The following is an 18,712-nucleotide window of genomic DNA, read 5'->3' on the forward strand; positions in this document are numbered from 1 at the left end:
TAAGTCCAAGCATCCCTAGTTTTTTCTTTTCATCTTGCGCACTCTTCGTCGACGCCGATTTATTTTTTAAACAGACGCGCGCACAGCTCTTGGCTCAGCGCAATGTACCCCCTCTTTCAACACAAAAGATCAGAACGAAATAAAAAAAAGACAAAAATACAATCCGACAACGTTGTTAGCCGGTCTAATGGCGCCTTGAGTCCTCACAACTATTTTTTTGGTTTTTAGAAAGACACTGAATTTGTTAGCAGTTCTTTTTTTTTCTACTGTGATCCTCCTGATATTGGCATTTTATGCAGATTTTCAGATTTGCTGGGTTTGCGTACGAGATTGCTCAGTTACGGTCGAAACTGAAGCATTGAAAAGATTGGGTAATTTACGATAAAGGCTACGAATGCTTCACTGTTAAGTTTTGTTGTGATTTCCCTGCTCAGTTTGGCTTCTTGGTTTTTGTCTTTCCCCATGAATGTTTGTTTCCTTAAAAAAACGAGTTTCTGTTGAAATTACAAAGACAAAAAAGCAAGTGACCTTTAGATGTCTTGGGTCCATGCATGAGTGAACACTTTTGAGAACTATCCCTTTCAACTTACTGATCACCAATAGTTTTCAATTTCTTTACTTATGAACACTTTCAATTAATTTTTGTAAATTAAAAATTCGTTAATTATTTTACAGAAAAATGACCTCATCTGTCGAGGATTTCAGCATTCCTGATTTTGGTTCGGCAGAACAGAATGAGGACATGAGTGAAGACTGCAGGTAAAATATTTCACGCAGTGTTTTATTATCTGTTTTCAATGCCTCAATGTTATTTTTAGATTGGAGAAAGATTCTTCAAATGATGTTGATATGTTTGAAGACTCTTCAGCGGAAGAATATGTTGGAGCCACCTGTGGTTTGAAGGATAATGGAAAACCTACTGCCTCAGCTTCAAAAAATTCCATGGCAGTTACCACTGGAAAATCTTCAGTTCCATTTAATCAAAGTTCGATTATCTATGATGAAGAAACACTGATGAAAATGACTGACGAAGAGCTGCAATTCTTTGAGAATTACAAGCAGGGTAAATTACCTTATTTTGCCTTTAAATTTCCATTACAATAACTTTAATTGTGTATGTGTCTACAGCAAATCATGCTCAGATGTCATCATTGAAGTGTACCACTTGTTCGTGCCAGCTTTTCCTTGTCAATCGGGATAACATCAGAATCCACCCAGTTTTAGGTGTACTCGTGTGCAAAGTTAGTTTCGTTTAATTTCACAGTCATGTTCATTCTGGTTACGAATTTTATTTTCAATTCGTAGAGTTGTCGAGAATTTTACAGTAACGGCCCTTTTACCAAAGATGAAAACGGACATGATGAGTATTGCCGTTGGTGTGCCGAAGGCGGAATGATTATATGCTGCGATACCTGCACGAATGTGTTTTGCAAGGTAATGTTTTTAAAATTCACTAAGAAAGTAGGTTTTTCTTTTAATCAGTCAATCCGAATGTACATGACAGGCATGCTTAAGACGTTGCTTAGGACGTGTGAATCTTCTAGAAATCACAAGCAGTAAGTGCAAGTGGAGTTGCTTAGTTTGCAACAATCTTCCCCTTTGGAGTCAAAGAGCGCTATGTAGAATGGTCATGTCAGCGATGAAATCAACTCCTGGGTATGCATTTCTCCCATTTTAAAATGAATCAATTAATAATACCTTTAAACGTGTTATAAATGTTTATTTATTTTATTTAGTCGAAAGTCTTTGTCAAGGCGATCAGTGCAGGACACGAATGTTTCGAGTGATCCTTCCATTTGGTTGCCAGCCATCATAAGTGAAGCAGAAAAGTTGGCCACGTACTGTAAGGCACTGGCATCAAAAGTGGGAGTCAGTTGGTCTAAAGAATGCGAAGAAGCCGATGGAAGTTCGTGTCACCAACAGAAAGACAAGGTCGTTAATTACTGCCGTAAACTTCGTAAAGCCGTCGTCACAACTCGCCTAAATATGAAGTTACTGGAGGAGAAGCTGGTTGCTAAATTTGAACAGAATTATGGCAACACCGCAGACATAGAGGTCGATCAACAGGAATCATCCATCTTAAAGCAGGATTCGACTCCAAGAGCCGGCAAGCGACTTATAGTGAAAATTAAAAACTTTAGGGAAGCAAACAGCAAGCAAGATTACTATGCCGAAGTTCGGGAATCGCCACCTCCCCATTCGGCAACTTCAAATTCTACGAAAGATTCTCCTCGGAAATCTATTTGCTCTTTGAGCAGTCAAGCAACTATTCCACATTGCCCAAGTCCCTTACCAACAGAAGAACAGTCTGGGGACAACAGCTCATCAAATGAAGCTGAAGCACAACCCAACGCAGCTGAGAAGACCCGATTGCCAACAGTGGAAGATACTCTCGCAAATGATGAATCTGTCGAATTTTTCGATACGTTCTCAGAGCTTACTGAAAGTAAACCGACCGAAGAAGACGCTCTCCAAGAAAGGCAAGCTAGTTTAGTTGAAGGTGATCATAAGCTGTCTCCGGAACCATTTCCAGTCAAATTTATAACGACAGAGTTAAATTCGCATTCACCCGATATGTTCGCTAACACCCCATCTGACAATGATTCCGATCTTGAGGATTCCACAAAGACAGTTCCACTCGATCATATTTTGCCAAAAGGTGAGGTCAGTAATGTTAATAATGACAAAGTCGTTATCAAACAAGAAGCGAAAATTTCTACTACACCATCCCCCACTGCCGGCTCAGCAAGAGGTGTAGGCACCCCGTCTCTCGCAGCAACAGGAAATAAATCATTCAAATCTAAACTCTCTAGAAGTACACCAACCTCAAAGGAACGCACCGGCACAAAAGTCTTGCCTGCATCGAACGATGAAGTCATTGTCAACTCAACATTGAGAACCTCAACACCAGTGACAAGTCAGAGCTCGAAATCTCTCAAATCGTCATCATCACCAGAAATAGATTTGAATGAAAAGGCAAGGCTAGAACTTTTAAGGGAATCCTCCGATTCAGACGACAGTCTCGCTGAATTGAAGCTCAGCCCTCGTGTAAAGAGAACAAAGAAAAGAAGAAGCATACCGCTGGGGTTAGAGGACGATCCTAAATTGAAAGCCGAATGCGCCGTCGTCGTCAATCGCATCACTAATTTGGTAAGGATAAGAGTAGATTAAAAAAATTTCTAATAACTTAAAACAAAAATTTTTTATTTGCAGAACGAAGTGCTAAACGGAAAGGAATCGGAAGAATCGATGCTCAAAAAACAAGTCGACCGCCTAGTGAAAAGTCCGATAAAAATTGCAGTAAATAGCTCGACTTCTGAATTGGATGATTCCGATCCAGGGGGCTTTGAGAAAGAGGCAGATAAGCCTAAAAAACAGTACTCAAAGATTAAAAAATCTGAAACAAAACCTTTTCGGCTTGAAGATCTGGATTCATCATCTTCGTCCTCCTCAGAGATTGAAGCAACTGAGCAAGTAACTGGAATAACCAAGTTGCCAACGACATCGTCGATTCCTGATCGCAACGAAGCCGTTCGTCTAGCTTTGTTAGCAGCTAGTGATTCAGATTCAGATTTGGATTTGGACACCCAAGAAACTGAGAATATTCCAGACGAAGCTCCAAAATCAGCAGAAGAAAAAATAATTATAGAATGTGATTTGGCGATGGAAACCGATGATATTGGAATAATTGAGTTAAAAGAAGAAGTCATCGGTCTAAGCACAGATGATGAAGGTGCTGTCAAAGGCTCGAATCTCAAAACTGATAAGCTATTGCGTATGTCAATTGGTGATCCCGATGCCGAATCTGACACGAAGAAATCACAGAAAGGCAAGGAAGCCAAGAAAGAAAAAAAGAAGACTAGAGAAAGGAAGAAGCGGCGCATTCAATCAGACTCAGATTTTCAATCTTCAGAATCGGAAAAAGAAAAGAAGAAGCGGAAGAGGAAGCGTTCAAGCCCATCGGATGAAGTTTCGGATGATGACGATTCTAGCAAAGATGGAAAATCTAAATCCAAATCACGTCGTCGAATCAAGAGAGCCGCTCATACAAGCGACTCCGAGAACTCAAACGATTCAGATATTGAGGTTCTGAACGAATCCCAGCGATCGGAAGCTGGCGGATCGAAAGGCAGAAAAAATATCAAAAAGATCATGAAAGACACAAACCTTAAGGTGAGTCGCTTGTTCAATTTTTTTTCTTTGCTGTTTCCTTTGTACGTATCTGATTTGTAAAATTAATCTTTAACAGGATGAAACTAAAGCCGCTGCCAAAGAAGAAGAAGATCGCAAAAGGCGTATAGCTGAGCGTCAAAAGTTCTACAATGAAGCCTTTGTTGGTGATATGGCCCTTATCAATGCGCAGACCCACCACCTGGTCTTAGATTTCGACCCTAAAACCAAAGAGGAGCTCGTTACGGTGGACAAACATATCGTCACCAAACTGAAGCCTCATCAGGTCAAGGGTGTAAAGTTCATGTGGGATGCTTGCTTCGAATCCATCGAGAGACTCAAGGAGCATCCTGGCTCTGGATGTATTTTGGCCCATTGCATGGGTTTGGGTAAAAGTCTTCAAGTCGTCACGTTGGTGCACACGGTCCTTACAAACAAAGCATGCAAGGTATTATCGCGTTCTTTCCTCTTATTTTTTCTGCTCTTAGATATCAATTCAAGAGAATTATTGATTGTATTTTTCTTCGATCCAGGTTGATCGTGTGCTAGTAGTCTGTCCTCTTAGCACAGTCCTAAACTGGGTCAACGAGTTTAACGTATGGCTTCCGCCAAATTCAGATGTTGAAGTGTACGAAATGGCAAGCGCCAAGGGTAATAGTAAAGATATCCGAAAGTACACGCTACAGAGTTGGCTGGAAGGTGGAGGGGTCATGATCATTGGTTACGATATGTATCGCAACCTAACTAACGAGAACAACAAAAAAATCACAAAAAAAGAGCGCGACGTGTTCACACGCTCTCTAGTGGATCCTGGGCCGCAACTCGTTGTATGCGATGAGGGCCATTTACTGAAAAATGAGAAGACAGCTCTGTCCAAGGCAATGAACAAGATCGCTACTAGAAGAAGAGTAGTCTTGACAGGCACTCCGCTCCAGAATAGCTTGCTAGAATATCACTGCATGATTCAGTTCGTCAAACCTAATCTACTGGGAACATCTAGGGAATTCACGAATCGATTTGCCAATCCCATTAAAAACGGACAGGCTGCCGACTCGACTGACTCTGACGTACGGGTTATGAAACGACGAGCCCACGTATTGCACAAAATGCTCGAAGGTGAATCATTTTTCTTCTCCTTACATTTTCCATCTAAAGATGTATAATAATATATTTTTAACAGATTCCGTGCAACGATTCGATTACGCCGTTCTGACTCCATTCTTGCCTCCTAAGCACGAATACGTCGTGTCAGTGAAGTTGTCGGAACTACAGATCAAGATGTACCAGTATTACCTGGAGTATCACGCCAAGGGTGGTCCGAATCATATCGGTCGCGGAAAAGGAGCTGGACTCTTTGCCGATTTCCAGGAATTGGGGCGAGTTTGGACGCATCCCAAAGCGTTGCTGTTGGCAGAACTTAATCGTGAAGCTAAAGCAAAAAACAACAGCAGTGATTCCGAAGGTTCAATAGCGGATTTCATTGACGACCGAGGAGAAACACCCGTAAGCGACGATGACGGCGGCGTTGTTTGTTTGGATGAAAGTGGCGATGAAAAAGAAGCCGGTACGTGAACCCCAAATTCAAATTACCATTTCATTTCATTTTATAGATGTTCGACTGTTACTAACGAACTCTTTGTCGGTTAAATTTTCAGCGGCAGGAACTAAATCAAACAACTTTAGAATGAGAACGCGTGCTGCCCGTGGAGATCAGCCTCCGCCAGAAGATGAATTAGGCGTGACTACTCCAATGTCTAGCACCTGGTGGTCACAATTCGTCCAAGACGAGGACATGGTCAAAATGGAACACAGTGGCAAGCTCATACTTCTCATGGATATTCTTCGTCAGTGCGAGCTCATTGGTGATAAGGTCCTGGTTTTCAGCCAGTCCCTTGTTTCGTTAAATTTGATCGAGGAATTCCTCGCAGCCGAGGACGAGCAAAATGAGAAGAATCGGGCGAGTTTGGCAAGCACCGATGTAAGTTTTTCTTTTTAGCATCATGAAGTTCTTCATTTGACATTATGCATTATTTTCTCTATACAGTTAAAACAGGATCCTATTGGGACATGGCGTTTCAATCACGACTACTTCCGATTAGATGGACAGACATCAGCGGAGCTGCGTAAAAACGCATGCAATGCTTTCAACAATCCCTCCAATCTTCGTTCTCGACTGTTTCTTATTTCAACTAAAGCCGGTGGCTTGGGAATCAATCTGGTTGCAGCGAATCGTGTCATAATTTTTGACGCCTCGTGGAATCCCTCGCACGACGTGCAAAGTATTTTCCGCGTTTATCGGTGAGTTAATTAAATTATTAATTAATTATTAAATAACGCAAACTTACAATTTTTATGACTTATTCTAGGTTTGGGCAAAAGAAACCTTGCTATATTTATCGTTTTCTGGCTCAAGGCACCATGGAGGAGAAAATTTACGATCGCCAGGTAAAAGAGTTCATTATCGGTTCACTCGTATAAAATCTAATCTTGTCCGTTTTTTTTTTTTAAATCTAGGTTACGAAACTATCATTATCGTGCCGAGTTGTCGATGAGCAACAAATCGAACGCCATTTCAACTCAGCGGATCTTAACGAGTTATATATCTTCGAACCTGATAGCCATTTACGTCGACCGACTCCCCTTCTACCGAAAGATCGTCTTCTGGCTGAGCTCACTATCCAAAGAAAGGACTGGATCGTTACTTACCACGAACATGACTCGCTTCTCGAAAACAAGTCCGAAGAAGAACTGACGGAAGCCGAGCGCAAAGCCGCTTGGGATGACTTTGAAAATGAGAAACGCGGCGTAAACCCTATGATGGGCATGATGATGAATGAAATGCCTGGTTTTATGAGTATGCCTGGAATGCCAGAAATTTTAGGAGGACTCGCCGGACGATCGGTTGCTGGTATTCCACTGAGTAGCATAGCGGCTATGATCTACAACTCTAATCCTGGGATTAATCAGGACGAGTTCCTTGGAAGGCTTCGATTGACAGTGAGTTCATTTTCTAATGAATCAGATTTTGTTTTTATTTTAAAACACTGTTCCTAACTTATTATTTTTATTTATTCTAGGTTGATCAACTTCAAAACTTTTCTGTCCAGCAAGCAGCTGCCGCTTCAGCCGCCGCAGCCGCTGCTTCCGCTCAGTCTGCAGCATTACAGCAACCCGGTGATGCTCAAAGATTACTCATGCAGCGCCAAGTAGCTGCTGACCAGCTCAAACGCCAATTTGGTAATACTCCGCAATCACCAGGCTTACCAGGTAGTTTGCATATTTATTTGGAAAATTAAATATCTGACTAACCATCTTCGTCTTAGGACCCAGTGGTTTAGGCGCATCAGCTCCACCAAGATCTCGCGGGAGGCCTACAATAGGCCCACACCAGCGAACAGATTTGTATGGACTGGCCCCTGTTATTTACAACTCTGCTACAGGATCGAATCAACCAGCAGGACCGAGTGGTATTATTCAAAATTCTCATATATCTCTCGCATATTATAGAATTTGTAATAATTTGTTTTTCTTTATTTTAGGATCTAATTCTGTACCTAAAACGTAAACAGAACTTAAACAGATGCAGAAAGAAAACCAACCTGCTCTCCCAATGATGGTCGCCAGTTTAATTTTGTATCAAATTGTGCTGTTTGAGGAACCATATTATTATGCATGTCGGCCAGACTTGGTTGATAAAGCCTCTCGCGAGATTCCTAGGGAAATCACCAGTTTCAATTTAATCGGCTGTGGGTGATGCATAATTTTTTTTATTAGCTTAGGTTTTTTTTTATTGTCCTCCGTTTTCCTTCCTTCGGTTATTTTTTTCCTTTCTCTATAAATGAGATTGTGATGAAATTAGTTGTTCCTGTATTCCCCAACCTTGTGCTTTATTCCGTTTACCTACCCAAGTTTGTTTTCAATTAAATACATTCACCAAGAAATTTCATATGATATTACTTGATTTCTACCTTTCACTCACTGATTAGAATTATCGATTCACATTTCATTTCACAGAAAATCTTGAAATTTACTTTTCTTGATTGCTCTTGATGTATCTTTATTTTATTTTTCATGTGATAATGCTTTATTGTATTCTTAATATTGTTCGAATCGAATCTCACGAATTCGTTAATACAATTTGAACGAGTATGGTGACAGGTCTATAGCACAACAAAATCATTAGTACCAAATGTGCAAAAAAAGTTATAAATCAAGAAGTGGCTTTCCTCGAGTCAGAACCTGATGAAAGAATTTCAAACATAGAATTTATCACTATTTATTGCGTATTTGATTTTGATCCTTCAAAATTCTTAATTTCATTTTATGTGAAATTCAAGTCAAGTGAAGAGGTATGAAGATTGACAAAATGTTTGCTTAAAGAGAATTTACGACTGGGGTTCATTTTCTATTTATGTCCTAGTAGTCCTAAGTTATTTAGATTTAAAAAAAAAAAAACGCATTTTTCAATTGTGGTTACCAATCCGCCGTATGCAGGTGGCGTTTTTTATTCGCTGTGGATGCTTCGCCAAGCGTAGCGACGGATTCTGTCGGTACTAAAGTTGATGATTGCGGTCGAGATTATACTAAAAACTTACGATTGCTGAAACATAAAAACCCCGTGCGCTAGCATATTATTGAGTTTTAGAGACAAGTAGAAAAAAATAGGACTTGCAGGTTATCTGTAAATTGTAATTCTAAGTTTACGAAGGGACTACCCGCGCTATCTGCCATTAAGAGACCGCGCGTGTTAACGATTCCGAGCGCCACGTCCCTGGTGCTAAATTGTAAATTCATTTTATACTAGAAGACGTTAAGTCTGAATTCGTTATGTGAGATATAATTAGGGCTCACGTTAAAAGCGTTGGCCTTCGGCTAAGTCACCGAGCTACCTTGTAAGAATTACGGGAAAATTAGCTAAACATTTAAAAATGATGTTTTTGCATTCTAGTTTGAAACCAAAAAACGGCAACAAAAATGTCAAATTCATTCGTTATGTGCACTGTTTGAAAAATTTTGCTGCACGGATGGACGTGGACCCTGAAACCGGGATAGGGAAGCCAACACAGCCGTGAAGCGACCAGGGGTCTGTCGGAATTTTAAATTATGCCATGCCAGATAAGTTCTAAAATTTAGCTATTGGTCTATAATAGTAAGTAAACTAATTAACTAGCCGTTTAGATGTAGCCTCCAGCAGTAAATACAAACATATCGCTAAACTAAGCCCAAAACTTAAAGTTTGTTATGAAGAATTCATTTTTAGCGGGATTATTTTTTTCATTTCTTTCTGGTTTTACAGCGCCACCGCTAGTTTACTAATTAAGAAATATGTATCAGTGCCATTTCTTAACATTATTAAATACATTTAGTTTATCGAATATAAATATATCGAAATAAAGCATTCCGGAAAAATAAAATTTATTCCTGTCAAAGATTTTCATTTTGAGGAGTCTATAGCTCTGCTAAAATATTTAGGACTACCACTCACCAGAGTATACTAGCAACCAGCTACTACAGTCTATCAGTCTATCAATTGCAGTTGACTGGCCTTTGCAGTTCAGAAGTTGTTATTTTGTAGCCTATTCCCTCCAATTTGATTTCCCACAATTCGATTTTGTGCTTTGTGGCGGTAATGTCGATAAAAGGTTTTCACATTCAAGTAACATTCAAGTAATAGTTCAAATAAAATGGCGAAAGATGAGAAGATGAACAAATCGATTGAGACTACGACACCACTACGTGTGATTGACAGGTTCTGTGATATTGCCACACCAGTTGATTCGCCTGATCTATTAGACGAAATTTTTGAACCTCCTAATAAGGTAATTTGTTGAATTCTTTGCTCCAACATGGATAATAAATGGTTTTTTTAATTTCAGAAACTTGTTCCACAAAACGAAGAACGTTGTTACACCTGTAGTAAGTTCTCAAAGTAGTCAGAGGGTTCAGAAAAGGAAACTTAATGATGAAGTACTATCTCAAGGAAATGTCTCAAAGAAGAAGAGTGTTGATGAGACACAGACTCACAGCTTTCAGGATGATTCCGTCTTTGATAACTCTGAGATTCTGTCAAACTTAGGAAGTCCGAGTTTAGTTGTTCGCCCAATACCAACCAAAAAAAACAAGAAACGGATGTCAATTTCTGCTTATTCCAAAGCATTCCAAAGCCAGCAGCTCGGTCAGCAGTCACAGGTGGTAAATACCTCTGATGACCTGGGTGAATCAAATATTCCTTCTGATTTAGGAAGTCCAGATAAATTACTCTCTCGAAGACCTTTGAAATCTAAGAAACGTACATCTACATCAATGTTTCAAGAAACCCTTGATGGGAAAAAAGATCAACAAGAACAAGATTCTGAAGAAATCCCCTCAACTTTAGAAAGTCCTGGAAAGAAGCAAGAAGTTAGTCGCCTTGAAAACAAATCTAAAATGCGAATGTCGACTACCACCTTCAAAAAGGTGTTAGAAGATCAACAAGAACAAGATTCTGAAGACAAACCCTCATCTTTAGAAAGTCCTGCAAAGAAGCAAGAAGTTAGTCGCCTTGTTAACAAATCTAAATCGCGAATGTCGACTAGAGTAACAAAAAAAACTCAAGAAGACGAGAAAGAACAAGATTCCGTGGAAATTCCCTCAGCTTTAGAAAGTCCTGAAAAGATGCAACAAATTAATCGCCTTGTCAAAAAATCTAAAACGCGAATGTCGACTACAGCGTTCAATAAAGCTCTACAAAGCCAGAAAGAACAAGATCCTGGTGAGATGAAGAAATCAAAAGCACTCTTAGAAACCCCAACCAAAGGTGATTCTGATTTGTCTGACGATAGCGACATGCCAGAACTGGAATACTCAGATGATTTTTCTCCTTCTACATCATCCACACAGATAACAAAAAGTAAACACTTCATGACTGGCCCGACAGTGGAGCCAAGAGAAAAGAATGACATTCCTGCATCACCAGAATCCCCTCTTAAAGGTCCTACACTGGAAATCCCAAACGTTTTGGTGTCTAAGAGATCTAATTTAACGGCGGTAACCTCGCATCACGCAACTCTTCCATTAGTCGACGAAGAAATAGAAGAAAAAGGAACGGTTTCGCGTACTTCCAGCCGAGCATCAAATAAGTCATCATCGTCATTAAATGACAGCAAACGAAGCGCAGTCCCACTTTCAGCTTCAGGTAACTTATGGAATGACAATATCCCGTTTCCTAGCCATATTTAAAATACCATTATTGTTTTCTGTATATTGGTAGATAATGATCCCGAAGATGCTGATGCTGAATCAGTTTCGTCGGTAATTAAGAAAATTAACAGAAGTTTGCGCAGTGCCAGTCGAGCTTCCAACAAAACAACGACGGCAACAAAGTCCAATGATAACAGTAGTTCCAGCCGAGCCTCCAAATCCTTACCGGGAAATAATGATGTGGTGTTGAAAAAAGCAAATAATTCATCACGGTCAACCGCTTCTCGCAAAACTACTTCGCCTTCCGCTGAAGAAACGAGAAATATTTCACGGAGTTCTAGCAGAGCCTCTCAATCATCGTCTTCATCAAATGTAATCAGAAGAAAGAAAATTCAACGCCCAGACTCAGGTTAGTGTTTCACTCAGCTTTAAACGATCCTTAAATCTTGCCCATTCAAATAATTGTAATTGTTCTGATACATTATTCAGATGAAGACAATGGCCCCATATTGAATCTATTACCATCGCCTAAAATCAAGGAAATTGAAAAAAACTTGCGGAGCTCTAGCCGAGCTTCCTTCAATTCCTTGTCAGAAACAATTGATGATGTTTTCAACAGCCCCAATAAATCAACACGATCAACTGCTACTCGCAAAACTCCTTCGCCATTACTTGAAGAAATTGAAAGTATTCCAGGCAGTTCAAGGAGGGCATCCGAATCAAAGTCTTCATCAAACGTAATCAAAAGGAAGAACATAACACGCCCAGAATCAGGTTGGTTTTCCGTCAACACAAGCGATTTTTTAATCTCTTGAATCTTGACTTTATTATTCCAATTGTCTTCTTTAAAAAATTACTTAGGTGAAGATGATGATCCTGTATTGGAATTGCCATCGCGTTCTAACCGACCTCCCAATAAGTCGTTACCGGCGTTCTCCAGAGTAATCTTAGATTCCGATTCAGGTTTGTCCTAGTTGAAAATATATTTCTTCGTTTATCTTCCATTTACGAATCCATTTATGTAGAATCGGAATTGGAAGAACCTGACGACCTCTTGTCGAAGCAAATTACGGAACCCATCAACAAAACTCCATCTCCCGTCATAGAGCAGGTCGAAGAAGCTAAAGCATCGTTGTCATCATCTGGAAGCCGCTCACGAGGAAGTCTTAAATTTGCGTCTCTGGCCACCAAAGAGGATCGTAGTACGATTCAACCAATTGTGGATGATCTACTATTGATCAACGAAGCTGTAAATTCTTTTTCACTATCTATTTCATTTTGTCAATATCTTGTTAATCATTATACCTAGAACTAAATTTTGTTTGTAAATTCGTAGGAAGTGGAGGAAACTCCACCTAGTGATAACGATTCCATAGACGAAAAGTCTACAGAAGAAAATGATGAGGAAGAAACGGACGAAGAGTTATCTGCAAAGTCGAGAAGACTAACGCATTCTTTGCCTGAATCCAGCAAGTCTAGTTCCCGCAAATCAGGAAAAATTGGGATGAGTCCAACCAACCGATATCCTGCTCTTAAAAACTCTACGGTAGTAGCAGGAGGTGCAGATTTCGGTGGAGCTCCGCTCAGCATGTCCCCAATCAGACCTAGTGAGCAAGGTGCTCCTACACAGATTTTTTCAACTAAAAAATCGAATGCATCAGAATCCTCTAATGCTGAAACAGTGACTAGTACGAACGTAACATCACCTACGTCTAGGAATGTTCAAAAGATTCCTTTACATCCGTCTACCCCTGCTCCGTTCGCAAAAAAACGGAAGCGTTCCATAACCCAAAGCCCAATGTTCATGAACGTGATGAAGTCTTCTGTGAAAAAAGCTATAAGAAATGTTCAGGATCAACAGCCTTCGACTCCATCTACTCCAGCTCCTGATTCAGCTACTCCTGCAGCTTCACGCGTTCCGGTAGCGAAAACTGCTCAGGATAAAAAACAATTGACTTCTACTACACCTGCTCTTTCACGCGCGTCTGTAGCCAATATCGCATCCAAAGGATTAAGTATTTTAAATCCTGGGAAAGGGAAGTCATTAGTTAAGTCAGCACTTGATGAGAAAGCTGAATCTTCTGATACAGAATGGGAAGACGTGGAAGATGATCAAGAAAGACCGATCCCGCGTTGCATTGCCATTGCTTTTGAGGTAAATTTAATTAAATGGGATTCACAGTAATATCTTAAACTAACCAATTCTGTTATCGCGGTTTTCAGAATATTGAAGATAGAAGCAAGGATTTTGTCCCATTAGAAAAACGACTGAAGGCAGATCCTGTTTTTCAAGCGAAAGTCAAGTTTCAGCGGGCCAAAGTGGCAGCCCAAAAAGCCGAAGAAGCGGCAGCAGAAGCGAAAAAGAAGGCGGCTAAGAAAAAGCCCCGTGCAGTTAGCACCAAAAAGAAAGAAGAAGATAACATTACAAGTGTGGCATTCAATAAAGCAAATTTCCGCTTCTACGCAGGCACCAAAGTGACGAAAGAAGCTTTGGATGCTGTACACGGCTTGGTGGGAGAATGGTTCGACTTTACTCTCGACCAAATGGAGAATTTTTGCATCGACGAAGGTATACCATCCTTGGATTCGTGGGAACACTGTTACAAGATGATGAAAAGGCAAGGTATTGTTAAGAATTACATGGAATACTCTGGTCTATGCCACGAATTATTATTGAATGATGAATGCCAACTACTCCTTCCTACCACTGCCCCGCCCGAATATTACGAATGGAAACGGAAAGCAAAGAGGGAACACAAATAGGCATTGTTTCGTTTTTCAAGCATCCTTGTTTCAAGTTCATTTTTTTTTATTACAACGATTTTACACGCAGGTAAAATGTGCCATTTTGGTTATTATGTTTTATCCTGCGTTTGCCCTTGTTTTAAGAAAAATTCCGTTTCCATATTTGAATTCCGTAAAATCAAATCATACATCGCATCCAGCCTAATAAGTGCTTACAATATGCTTTGTATTAATAAAGGAATTCACGTTTAAAATAGCAAGTATCAAGTAATTCCATGTATTTTTGTTGTCTGCGGGTTTCTCATGTACTACGTTTTGTCATTCTTTTGTTCAAATCCAAGGGCTTATCGGATTTATGTTTCGGCAAATTAGATGTGTTGCCAAAAATTTACATATGAAATGCATTTGGAAATACAGATGGTCGCGAAAGTGTTTTTTTGCTCGAACAAGTTACACAGTTAATACTAATTAAATTTTTATTTCATGTAAGGTTTTTTTTTACCAACATACCAACTCGTGTATAGGTGAAAAAGCGATGACAATACCAAGTTCCGGCATTTTCTTTTCCAATAAGCTATGAATACCATCAAATATCCAGTTTATCAAGACTTTATAGCTTGATCTTCAAAGCATATTATGTTGTGATTCTAGCTTATTCTTGGCATTGTTTCAATTGTCTAAAATCAAAAATGTTCTTGCCAGAATGCAGCAACTGTCCAGACAAAACTCAAGAAACCCAAGATTATTTAGGGATACTTTCCTAGACGTCCAATTGGTATTAGCTTATTAATTGTACTTACCTGGCTTTTAGTAATAGTTATTCTATAGGATTTTACGACAGCAATCTCGGTAGAGCAATTTTCTCCCTATTGATTTTGAGTCGCCAAGTTGAAAGTAATTATATGCCTTATTGAAGTATTTTTTAAGAACTAGAACTAGAATATGTTTATGTAAAGTACTTGGAACCAAAGAAGTAAGATGACAAACCTGCTTGATAAGTCACGTCAGACAGTCTGCCGCGCAACATTGTTTACAAAAGTCATCTATTTAAAGCGGGCAGAGATAGCGAACTCCAAGGACGTGACTTTGCGCACGGAATGCTAGAATGACTAATGCAAGGTGACCCATTCCGCTTATTCGTCGACTGGCTTTCTTTTGGTTCTAGAGCTCTTGACTTGTGCGATTACATCAGGGTCAGACGGAATTTTTCACAAAAAAAGGGGGGGAAAACAATGCTTTTATTGACATATGCCTAATTAACGTTAAAATGAAACGATGGTAGTCTTTTTAATGCAGCAATGATGGAATAATTTTTTTTTTCTATTTAAGATAAGAGAATAATGCGATGTGGAATGTTGAATGGAATCGCTTGAATGACCGCAGCAGCTACAAATTAATTGCTTGGATAAGGAAACCTTCATCTTCTGTCGGATATCCCCGTAAAAAAACCATTTTTAAGTCTTCAAAATAGGTAGGCTACTGCGTCTATCTGCTGTCAAATCCAAAACGGATCTGATTCCAGCAGCAGCGCTATCAAATTATGTTTGCTAACGTCCACGGTTACGGTTTCACGCTCAATGAAAATGTAGATGCCCTCTCTTCTATTCTTATTCAGTGGAAAAGGGAGTGACACGGCCACTGTTACTTGAAACCATCAACTTTCCGGGAAGCAGCCTGCGTCAACTGGGGAAAAAGTTGCAAGTGTTCATGTATGACAGATCAAATGTAAATTAATTTGATTTACTTGACAGATACCTTACAAGGCAGGGCAGGAAGATGGACTCGACACATATGATGGTTGGGTAGAGGTTTTACTCGGTTTTCAACTCGATCTTCTCTTTTCTAATGTTTTTTTTTGTAGTGTTGGCGTTGTTTCCTTTACACTGTGATTGATGTGGAAATAACCTACAAATAATCACGATCTTTGTGGTTCCCAGCGTTTTATACCTAAGTTTTATACCTTTTAACAGAGCCATAGAATACGTATTCTATAGCCTGCCTTTTAACATGCTTTTAAGCTGGTTGGAATAACATCTATAGCAGAAAAAATTATTAGCACCACTAGATTCTTTTTGCATTGGCGTGTTTGTAAAAGGTTTAAAAGACGCGTATAAGTTTAGTCTGCCACTGCAAGCCTGCATGCCATCAGTTTTTTTTTTCATTTGGGTTTGGAATTTGATAGGATAGGAATTTTTTATATCATCAATTGATGTGGCGATCATTAGTTTCTTCCACGAAGACATATTCAACTGCATCCAAATTCAAAGAGAAACCAAATGCATCCGAGGTTTTGACAAGATATTTGCTTCAACGAAATCTTCCTCCTTGGACTTCTTATTTCGTAAAATACAACGACATTATCAATGACCAAAGAGGATTCTCTCATTTCAACTGGGCTGTGAAAGACAAGAATTATCACATTCTTCGCACTGGTTGTTATCCATACATAAAATACCATTGTACCTGTCGCCCCCATGAAGATTTGTCAGCTGAAGACAGTTTGTTCAGGATCATCAAGATCATGAATTTAGGTCTTCCTTGTCTTGCATATGGAATAGCGGCAGAATTCCTTATATCTCATAGGGAAATTGTAGAAACATCCAAAGGTAGAGTCCCCATTCACTTTCTATATAAAGAAGATATTGGAGCACACTTCTAATGATGGATTTAGTGATTGTTCGTGTTATCAGAGGTAAAATATTGCTGTAGTTAAAATTATTAGATTGAAAAATTCATCTCTTATCTTTATGTTCTATTACAGGGGAGAATTTTCCTTCAAACGAAGGAGAGCTTAGATTTAAAGTCTTTTGGGGGGATGATGAAGCTATTATGGAGCCAGTGTGTTGTGCAAAAAATGTAGTTATTAATCAAGAAGTGGCTTTCCTTACGTCAGAACTTGATGAAAGAATTTCAAACATGGAAAATGTATCACTTTTGTGTACACATGTCTCTTCAGATGGTACGCTATTTGATTTTGATCCAATTGATTTGTCATTTTATATCAAATCCAAATCAAGTGAAAAGGTATGAAGATTGACACAATTTTTGGTTAAAGAGAATTTAATTTTAATTTATGTTTTATTATTAGTGGTACAAATGCACCTCCAGCAGCATTTCGTCTGTGAAAGAACCTTCTCTCTTTATATCAATTTTTGGTGAGTCTAACGAAGAGGCTATACCAAAAGAAGTTTTGGCGACGAATCAAAGAGATCGGCTTAAACTTGTGACACCAAAAACTGAAGCTTCAAAAGAGAGACAGCTGAGACCAGTTCTAATCAATGACGAATATTTCCTTATACAAGACCCAAACGACACCAGTGAGCAGATTCTCTTTAATATGTCGGTGACTATATCATTTGCCGAAAACCTTCTCTACTTGTTCCCCTCGAAGAGCCTGTGGCCGTCAGAAAACATCCCATTCGAGTTCCGGTTTAGTTTGTTTGGAAGCCCTATTTGCTTTCAGCCGTTCAACTGTTTACGGAACCTTACCGAAATTGGAGAGAGAGCAACTGCTAAATTAAAGGGTTCGCCAGAGTGTATTTTACGCTTTTTGAAACAGTCCATGCAAGCGTTGAGTATAATTCTTTTCTGCGAAGATATTCCAATTGCTGAAGCCACCATACCTATCAAAGAGCGCATTGAACATTATCAGTTAGAACGCCGGATCTTGGAAAAACTACACCTAGAACCGATAAACATTTCGGGAATTTTTCCCATAAGCTCACTGTTGGAAGTGGATTTGAATGAAATGAATTCGGGTTTTACAACGCCGCAAATTGGTGTAGTGGTTACATTGTCTGAAGCTGAGCCAAAAACTGCAACACAACCAGCCAACCAAACTAATACAGCTCCCACACCTCCTAGCATCCAGTCATCTATTGTTTCATCAGAAACTGTGAAAACGTGCTCAGAAAAGGTCAGGATCTCTTCTAAGAAGCACCGTCGTAGTCAAGGAAAAACTCAAGAAACTGAAGAAAGCCTAGTTTATGCTGCAGCATTGGAACTTGAAGTTTGGAAAGAAGAGCAAAAGCTACTGGAGAAGGAAAGGCAAGAACGCACCAGAGCTTCCTACTTGGAGCTTTTAAACAGCGAATATCGACGACAAACAGCTATTAAAGAAGCCGCCTTTCAACGACGAGTGCATCATGTCGAAGAACTTGAAAAACAACTAGAAAATGCCATTCAGAATACGCGTCAAGTCGAACTGGACCTACAACAGGAAAAAGAACAATTGAACAAGCAACGAACTAAACTGGCTCGAGAAAAGAGTGCAGTTGCCTCGGAGGTTGAGCGAGTGACGCAGAGCCTTACAACGAAACATAAATTTGAACTAGAAGCAGAGAAAAGGCGACATACTGACATTGTCACGGATCTGCGCCGTAAGCTCAAGATTCAACAACAAAAATCCTCCGACGACTCTACACGGATCAGCGACTTAGAACAAGAATTGAACAGTTTGAGGCAAACCAAAAAGTAATTCTACGCACGTTTTTTTTTGTGGTTTTGCTATCTAGTTCCGATATATAAATAACATGGTGTACAAACGTGTTATTGTTGAAAGAGAAAATTGCACATTGTAGTGAAATAAATTTTGCCACTTCATCTGTTGACTATTTGT

The 18,712-nt window shown here is 39.5% G+C and overlaps 3 protein-coding genes across 10 annotated transcripts; all 3 read left to right on the forward strand.

Moving 5' to 3' along the window:
• Positions 1–163: 163 nt before the first annotated feature.
• Positions 164–8,116, forward strand: LOC124338100 (transcriptional regulator ATRX homolog). 8 transcript variants are annotated; one of them, XM_046792169.1, is made up of 19 exons: positions 167–371; positions 674–759; positions 819–1,063; positions 1,129–1,241; positions 1,306–1,434; positions 1,505–1,656; positions 1,737–1,903; positions 1,955–3,150; positions 3,214–4,173; positions 4,250–4,618; positions 4,704–5,286; positions 5,351–5,734; positions 5,826–6,148; positions 6,215–6,468; positions 6,537–6,615; positions 6,685–7,167; positions 7,248–7,437; positions 7,494–7,637; positions 7,710–8,116. In XM_046792169.1, the coding sequence occupies exons 2-19, from the start codon at positions 680–682 to the stop codon at positions 7,733–7,735; spliced, it is 5,877 nt and encodes a 1,958-aa protein (XP_046648125.1). In that variant the 5' UTR covers positions 167–371; positions 674–679; the 3' UTR covers positions 7,736–8,116. The 8 variants fall into 8 exon arrangements, with proteins under 8 accessions (XP_046648130.1, XP_046648129.1, XP_046648125.1 ...); XM_046792168.1 differs by having other exon boundaries at positions 1,737–1,800; positions 1,843–3,150; XM_046792172.1 differs by having other exon boundaries at positions 168–371; positions 1,737–3,150; positions 3,214–3,653; positions 3,807–4,173.
• Positions 8,117–9,682: 1,566 nt separating this feature from the next.
• On the forward strand, positions 9,683–14,547 carry LOC124338103 (mucin-5AC-like). The gene is made up of 8 exons (XM_046792176.1): positions 9,683–9,989; positions 10,047–11,344; positions 11,420–11,758; positions 11,839–12,123; positions 12,211–12,312; positions 12,375–12,598; positions 12,686–13,504; positions 13,573–14,547. The coding sequence occupies exons 2-8, from the start codon at positions 10,300–10,302 to the stop codon at positions 14,110–14,112; spliced, it is 3,354 nt and encodes a 1,117-aa protein (XP_046648132.1). The 5' UTR covers positions 9,683–9,989; positions 10,047–10,299; the 3' UTR covers positions 14,113–14,547.
• Positions 14,548–16,856: 2,309 nt separating this feature from the next.
• Positions 16,857–18,696, forward strand: LOC124338106. Its single transcript, XM_046792178.1, has 2 exons — positions 16,857–17,118; positions 17,183–18,696. The coding sequence occupies exons 1-2, from the start codon at positions 16,924–16,926 to the stop codon at positions 18,569–18,571; spliced, it is 1,584 nt and encodes a 527-aa protein (XP_046648134.1). The 5' UTR covers positions 16,857–16,923; the 3' UTR covers positions 18,572–18,696.
• Positions 18,697–18,712: the final 16 nt, after the last annotated feature.

This window comes from Daphnia pulicaria, chromosome 4 (genome assembly GCF_021234035.1).
Source record: "Daphnia pulicaria isolate SC F1-1A chromosome 4, SC_F0-13Bv2, whole genome shotgun sequence".
Taxonomy (NCBI): domain Eukaryota; kingdom Metazoa; phylum Arthropoda; class Branchiopoda; order Diplostraca; family Daphniidae; genus Daphnia; species Daphnia pulicaria.

What these genes read in the sequence shown, in the direction of transcription:
- LOC124338100 (XM_046792167.1), top strand. Translation starts at nt 680, where the DNA reads ATGACCTCATCTGTCGAGGATTTCAGCATTCCTGATTTTGGTTCGGCA. An exon ending in GACATGAGTGAAGACTGCAG is followed by an intron (nt 760 to 818) that starts GTAAAATATTTC and finishes TGTTATTTTTAG; the next exon opens with ATTGGAGAAAGATTCTTCAA. An exon ending in TAGGTGTACTCGTGTGCAAA is followed by an intron (nt 1,242 to 1,305) that starts GTTAGTTTCGTT and finishes TTCAATTCGTAG; the next exon opens with AGTTGTCGAGAATTTTACAG.
- LOC124338103 (XM_046792176.1), top strand. Translation starts at nt 10,300, where the DNA reads ATGTCAATTTCTGCTTATTCCAAAGCATTCCAAAGCCAGCAGCTCGGT. An exon ending in TACTATTGATCAACGAAGCT is followed by an intron (nt 12,599 to 12,685) that starts GTAAATTCTTTT and finishes GTAAATTCGTAG; the next exon opens with GAAGTGGAGGAAACTCCACC. An exon ending in GCATTGCCATTGCTTTTGAG is followed by an intron (nt 13,505 to 13,572) that starts GTAAATTTAATT and finishes CGCGGTTTTCAG; the next exon opens with AATATTGAAGATAGAAGCAA.
- LOC124338106 (XM_046792178.1), top strand. Translation starts at nt 16,924, where the DNA reads ATGGAGCCAGTGTGTTGTGCAAAAAATGTAGTTATTAATCAAGAAGTG. An exon ending in AATCCAAATCAAGTGAAAAG is followed by an intron (nt 17,119 to 17,182) that starts GTATGAAGATTG and finishes TTTTATTATTAG; the next exon opens with TGGTACAAATGCACCTCCAG.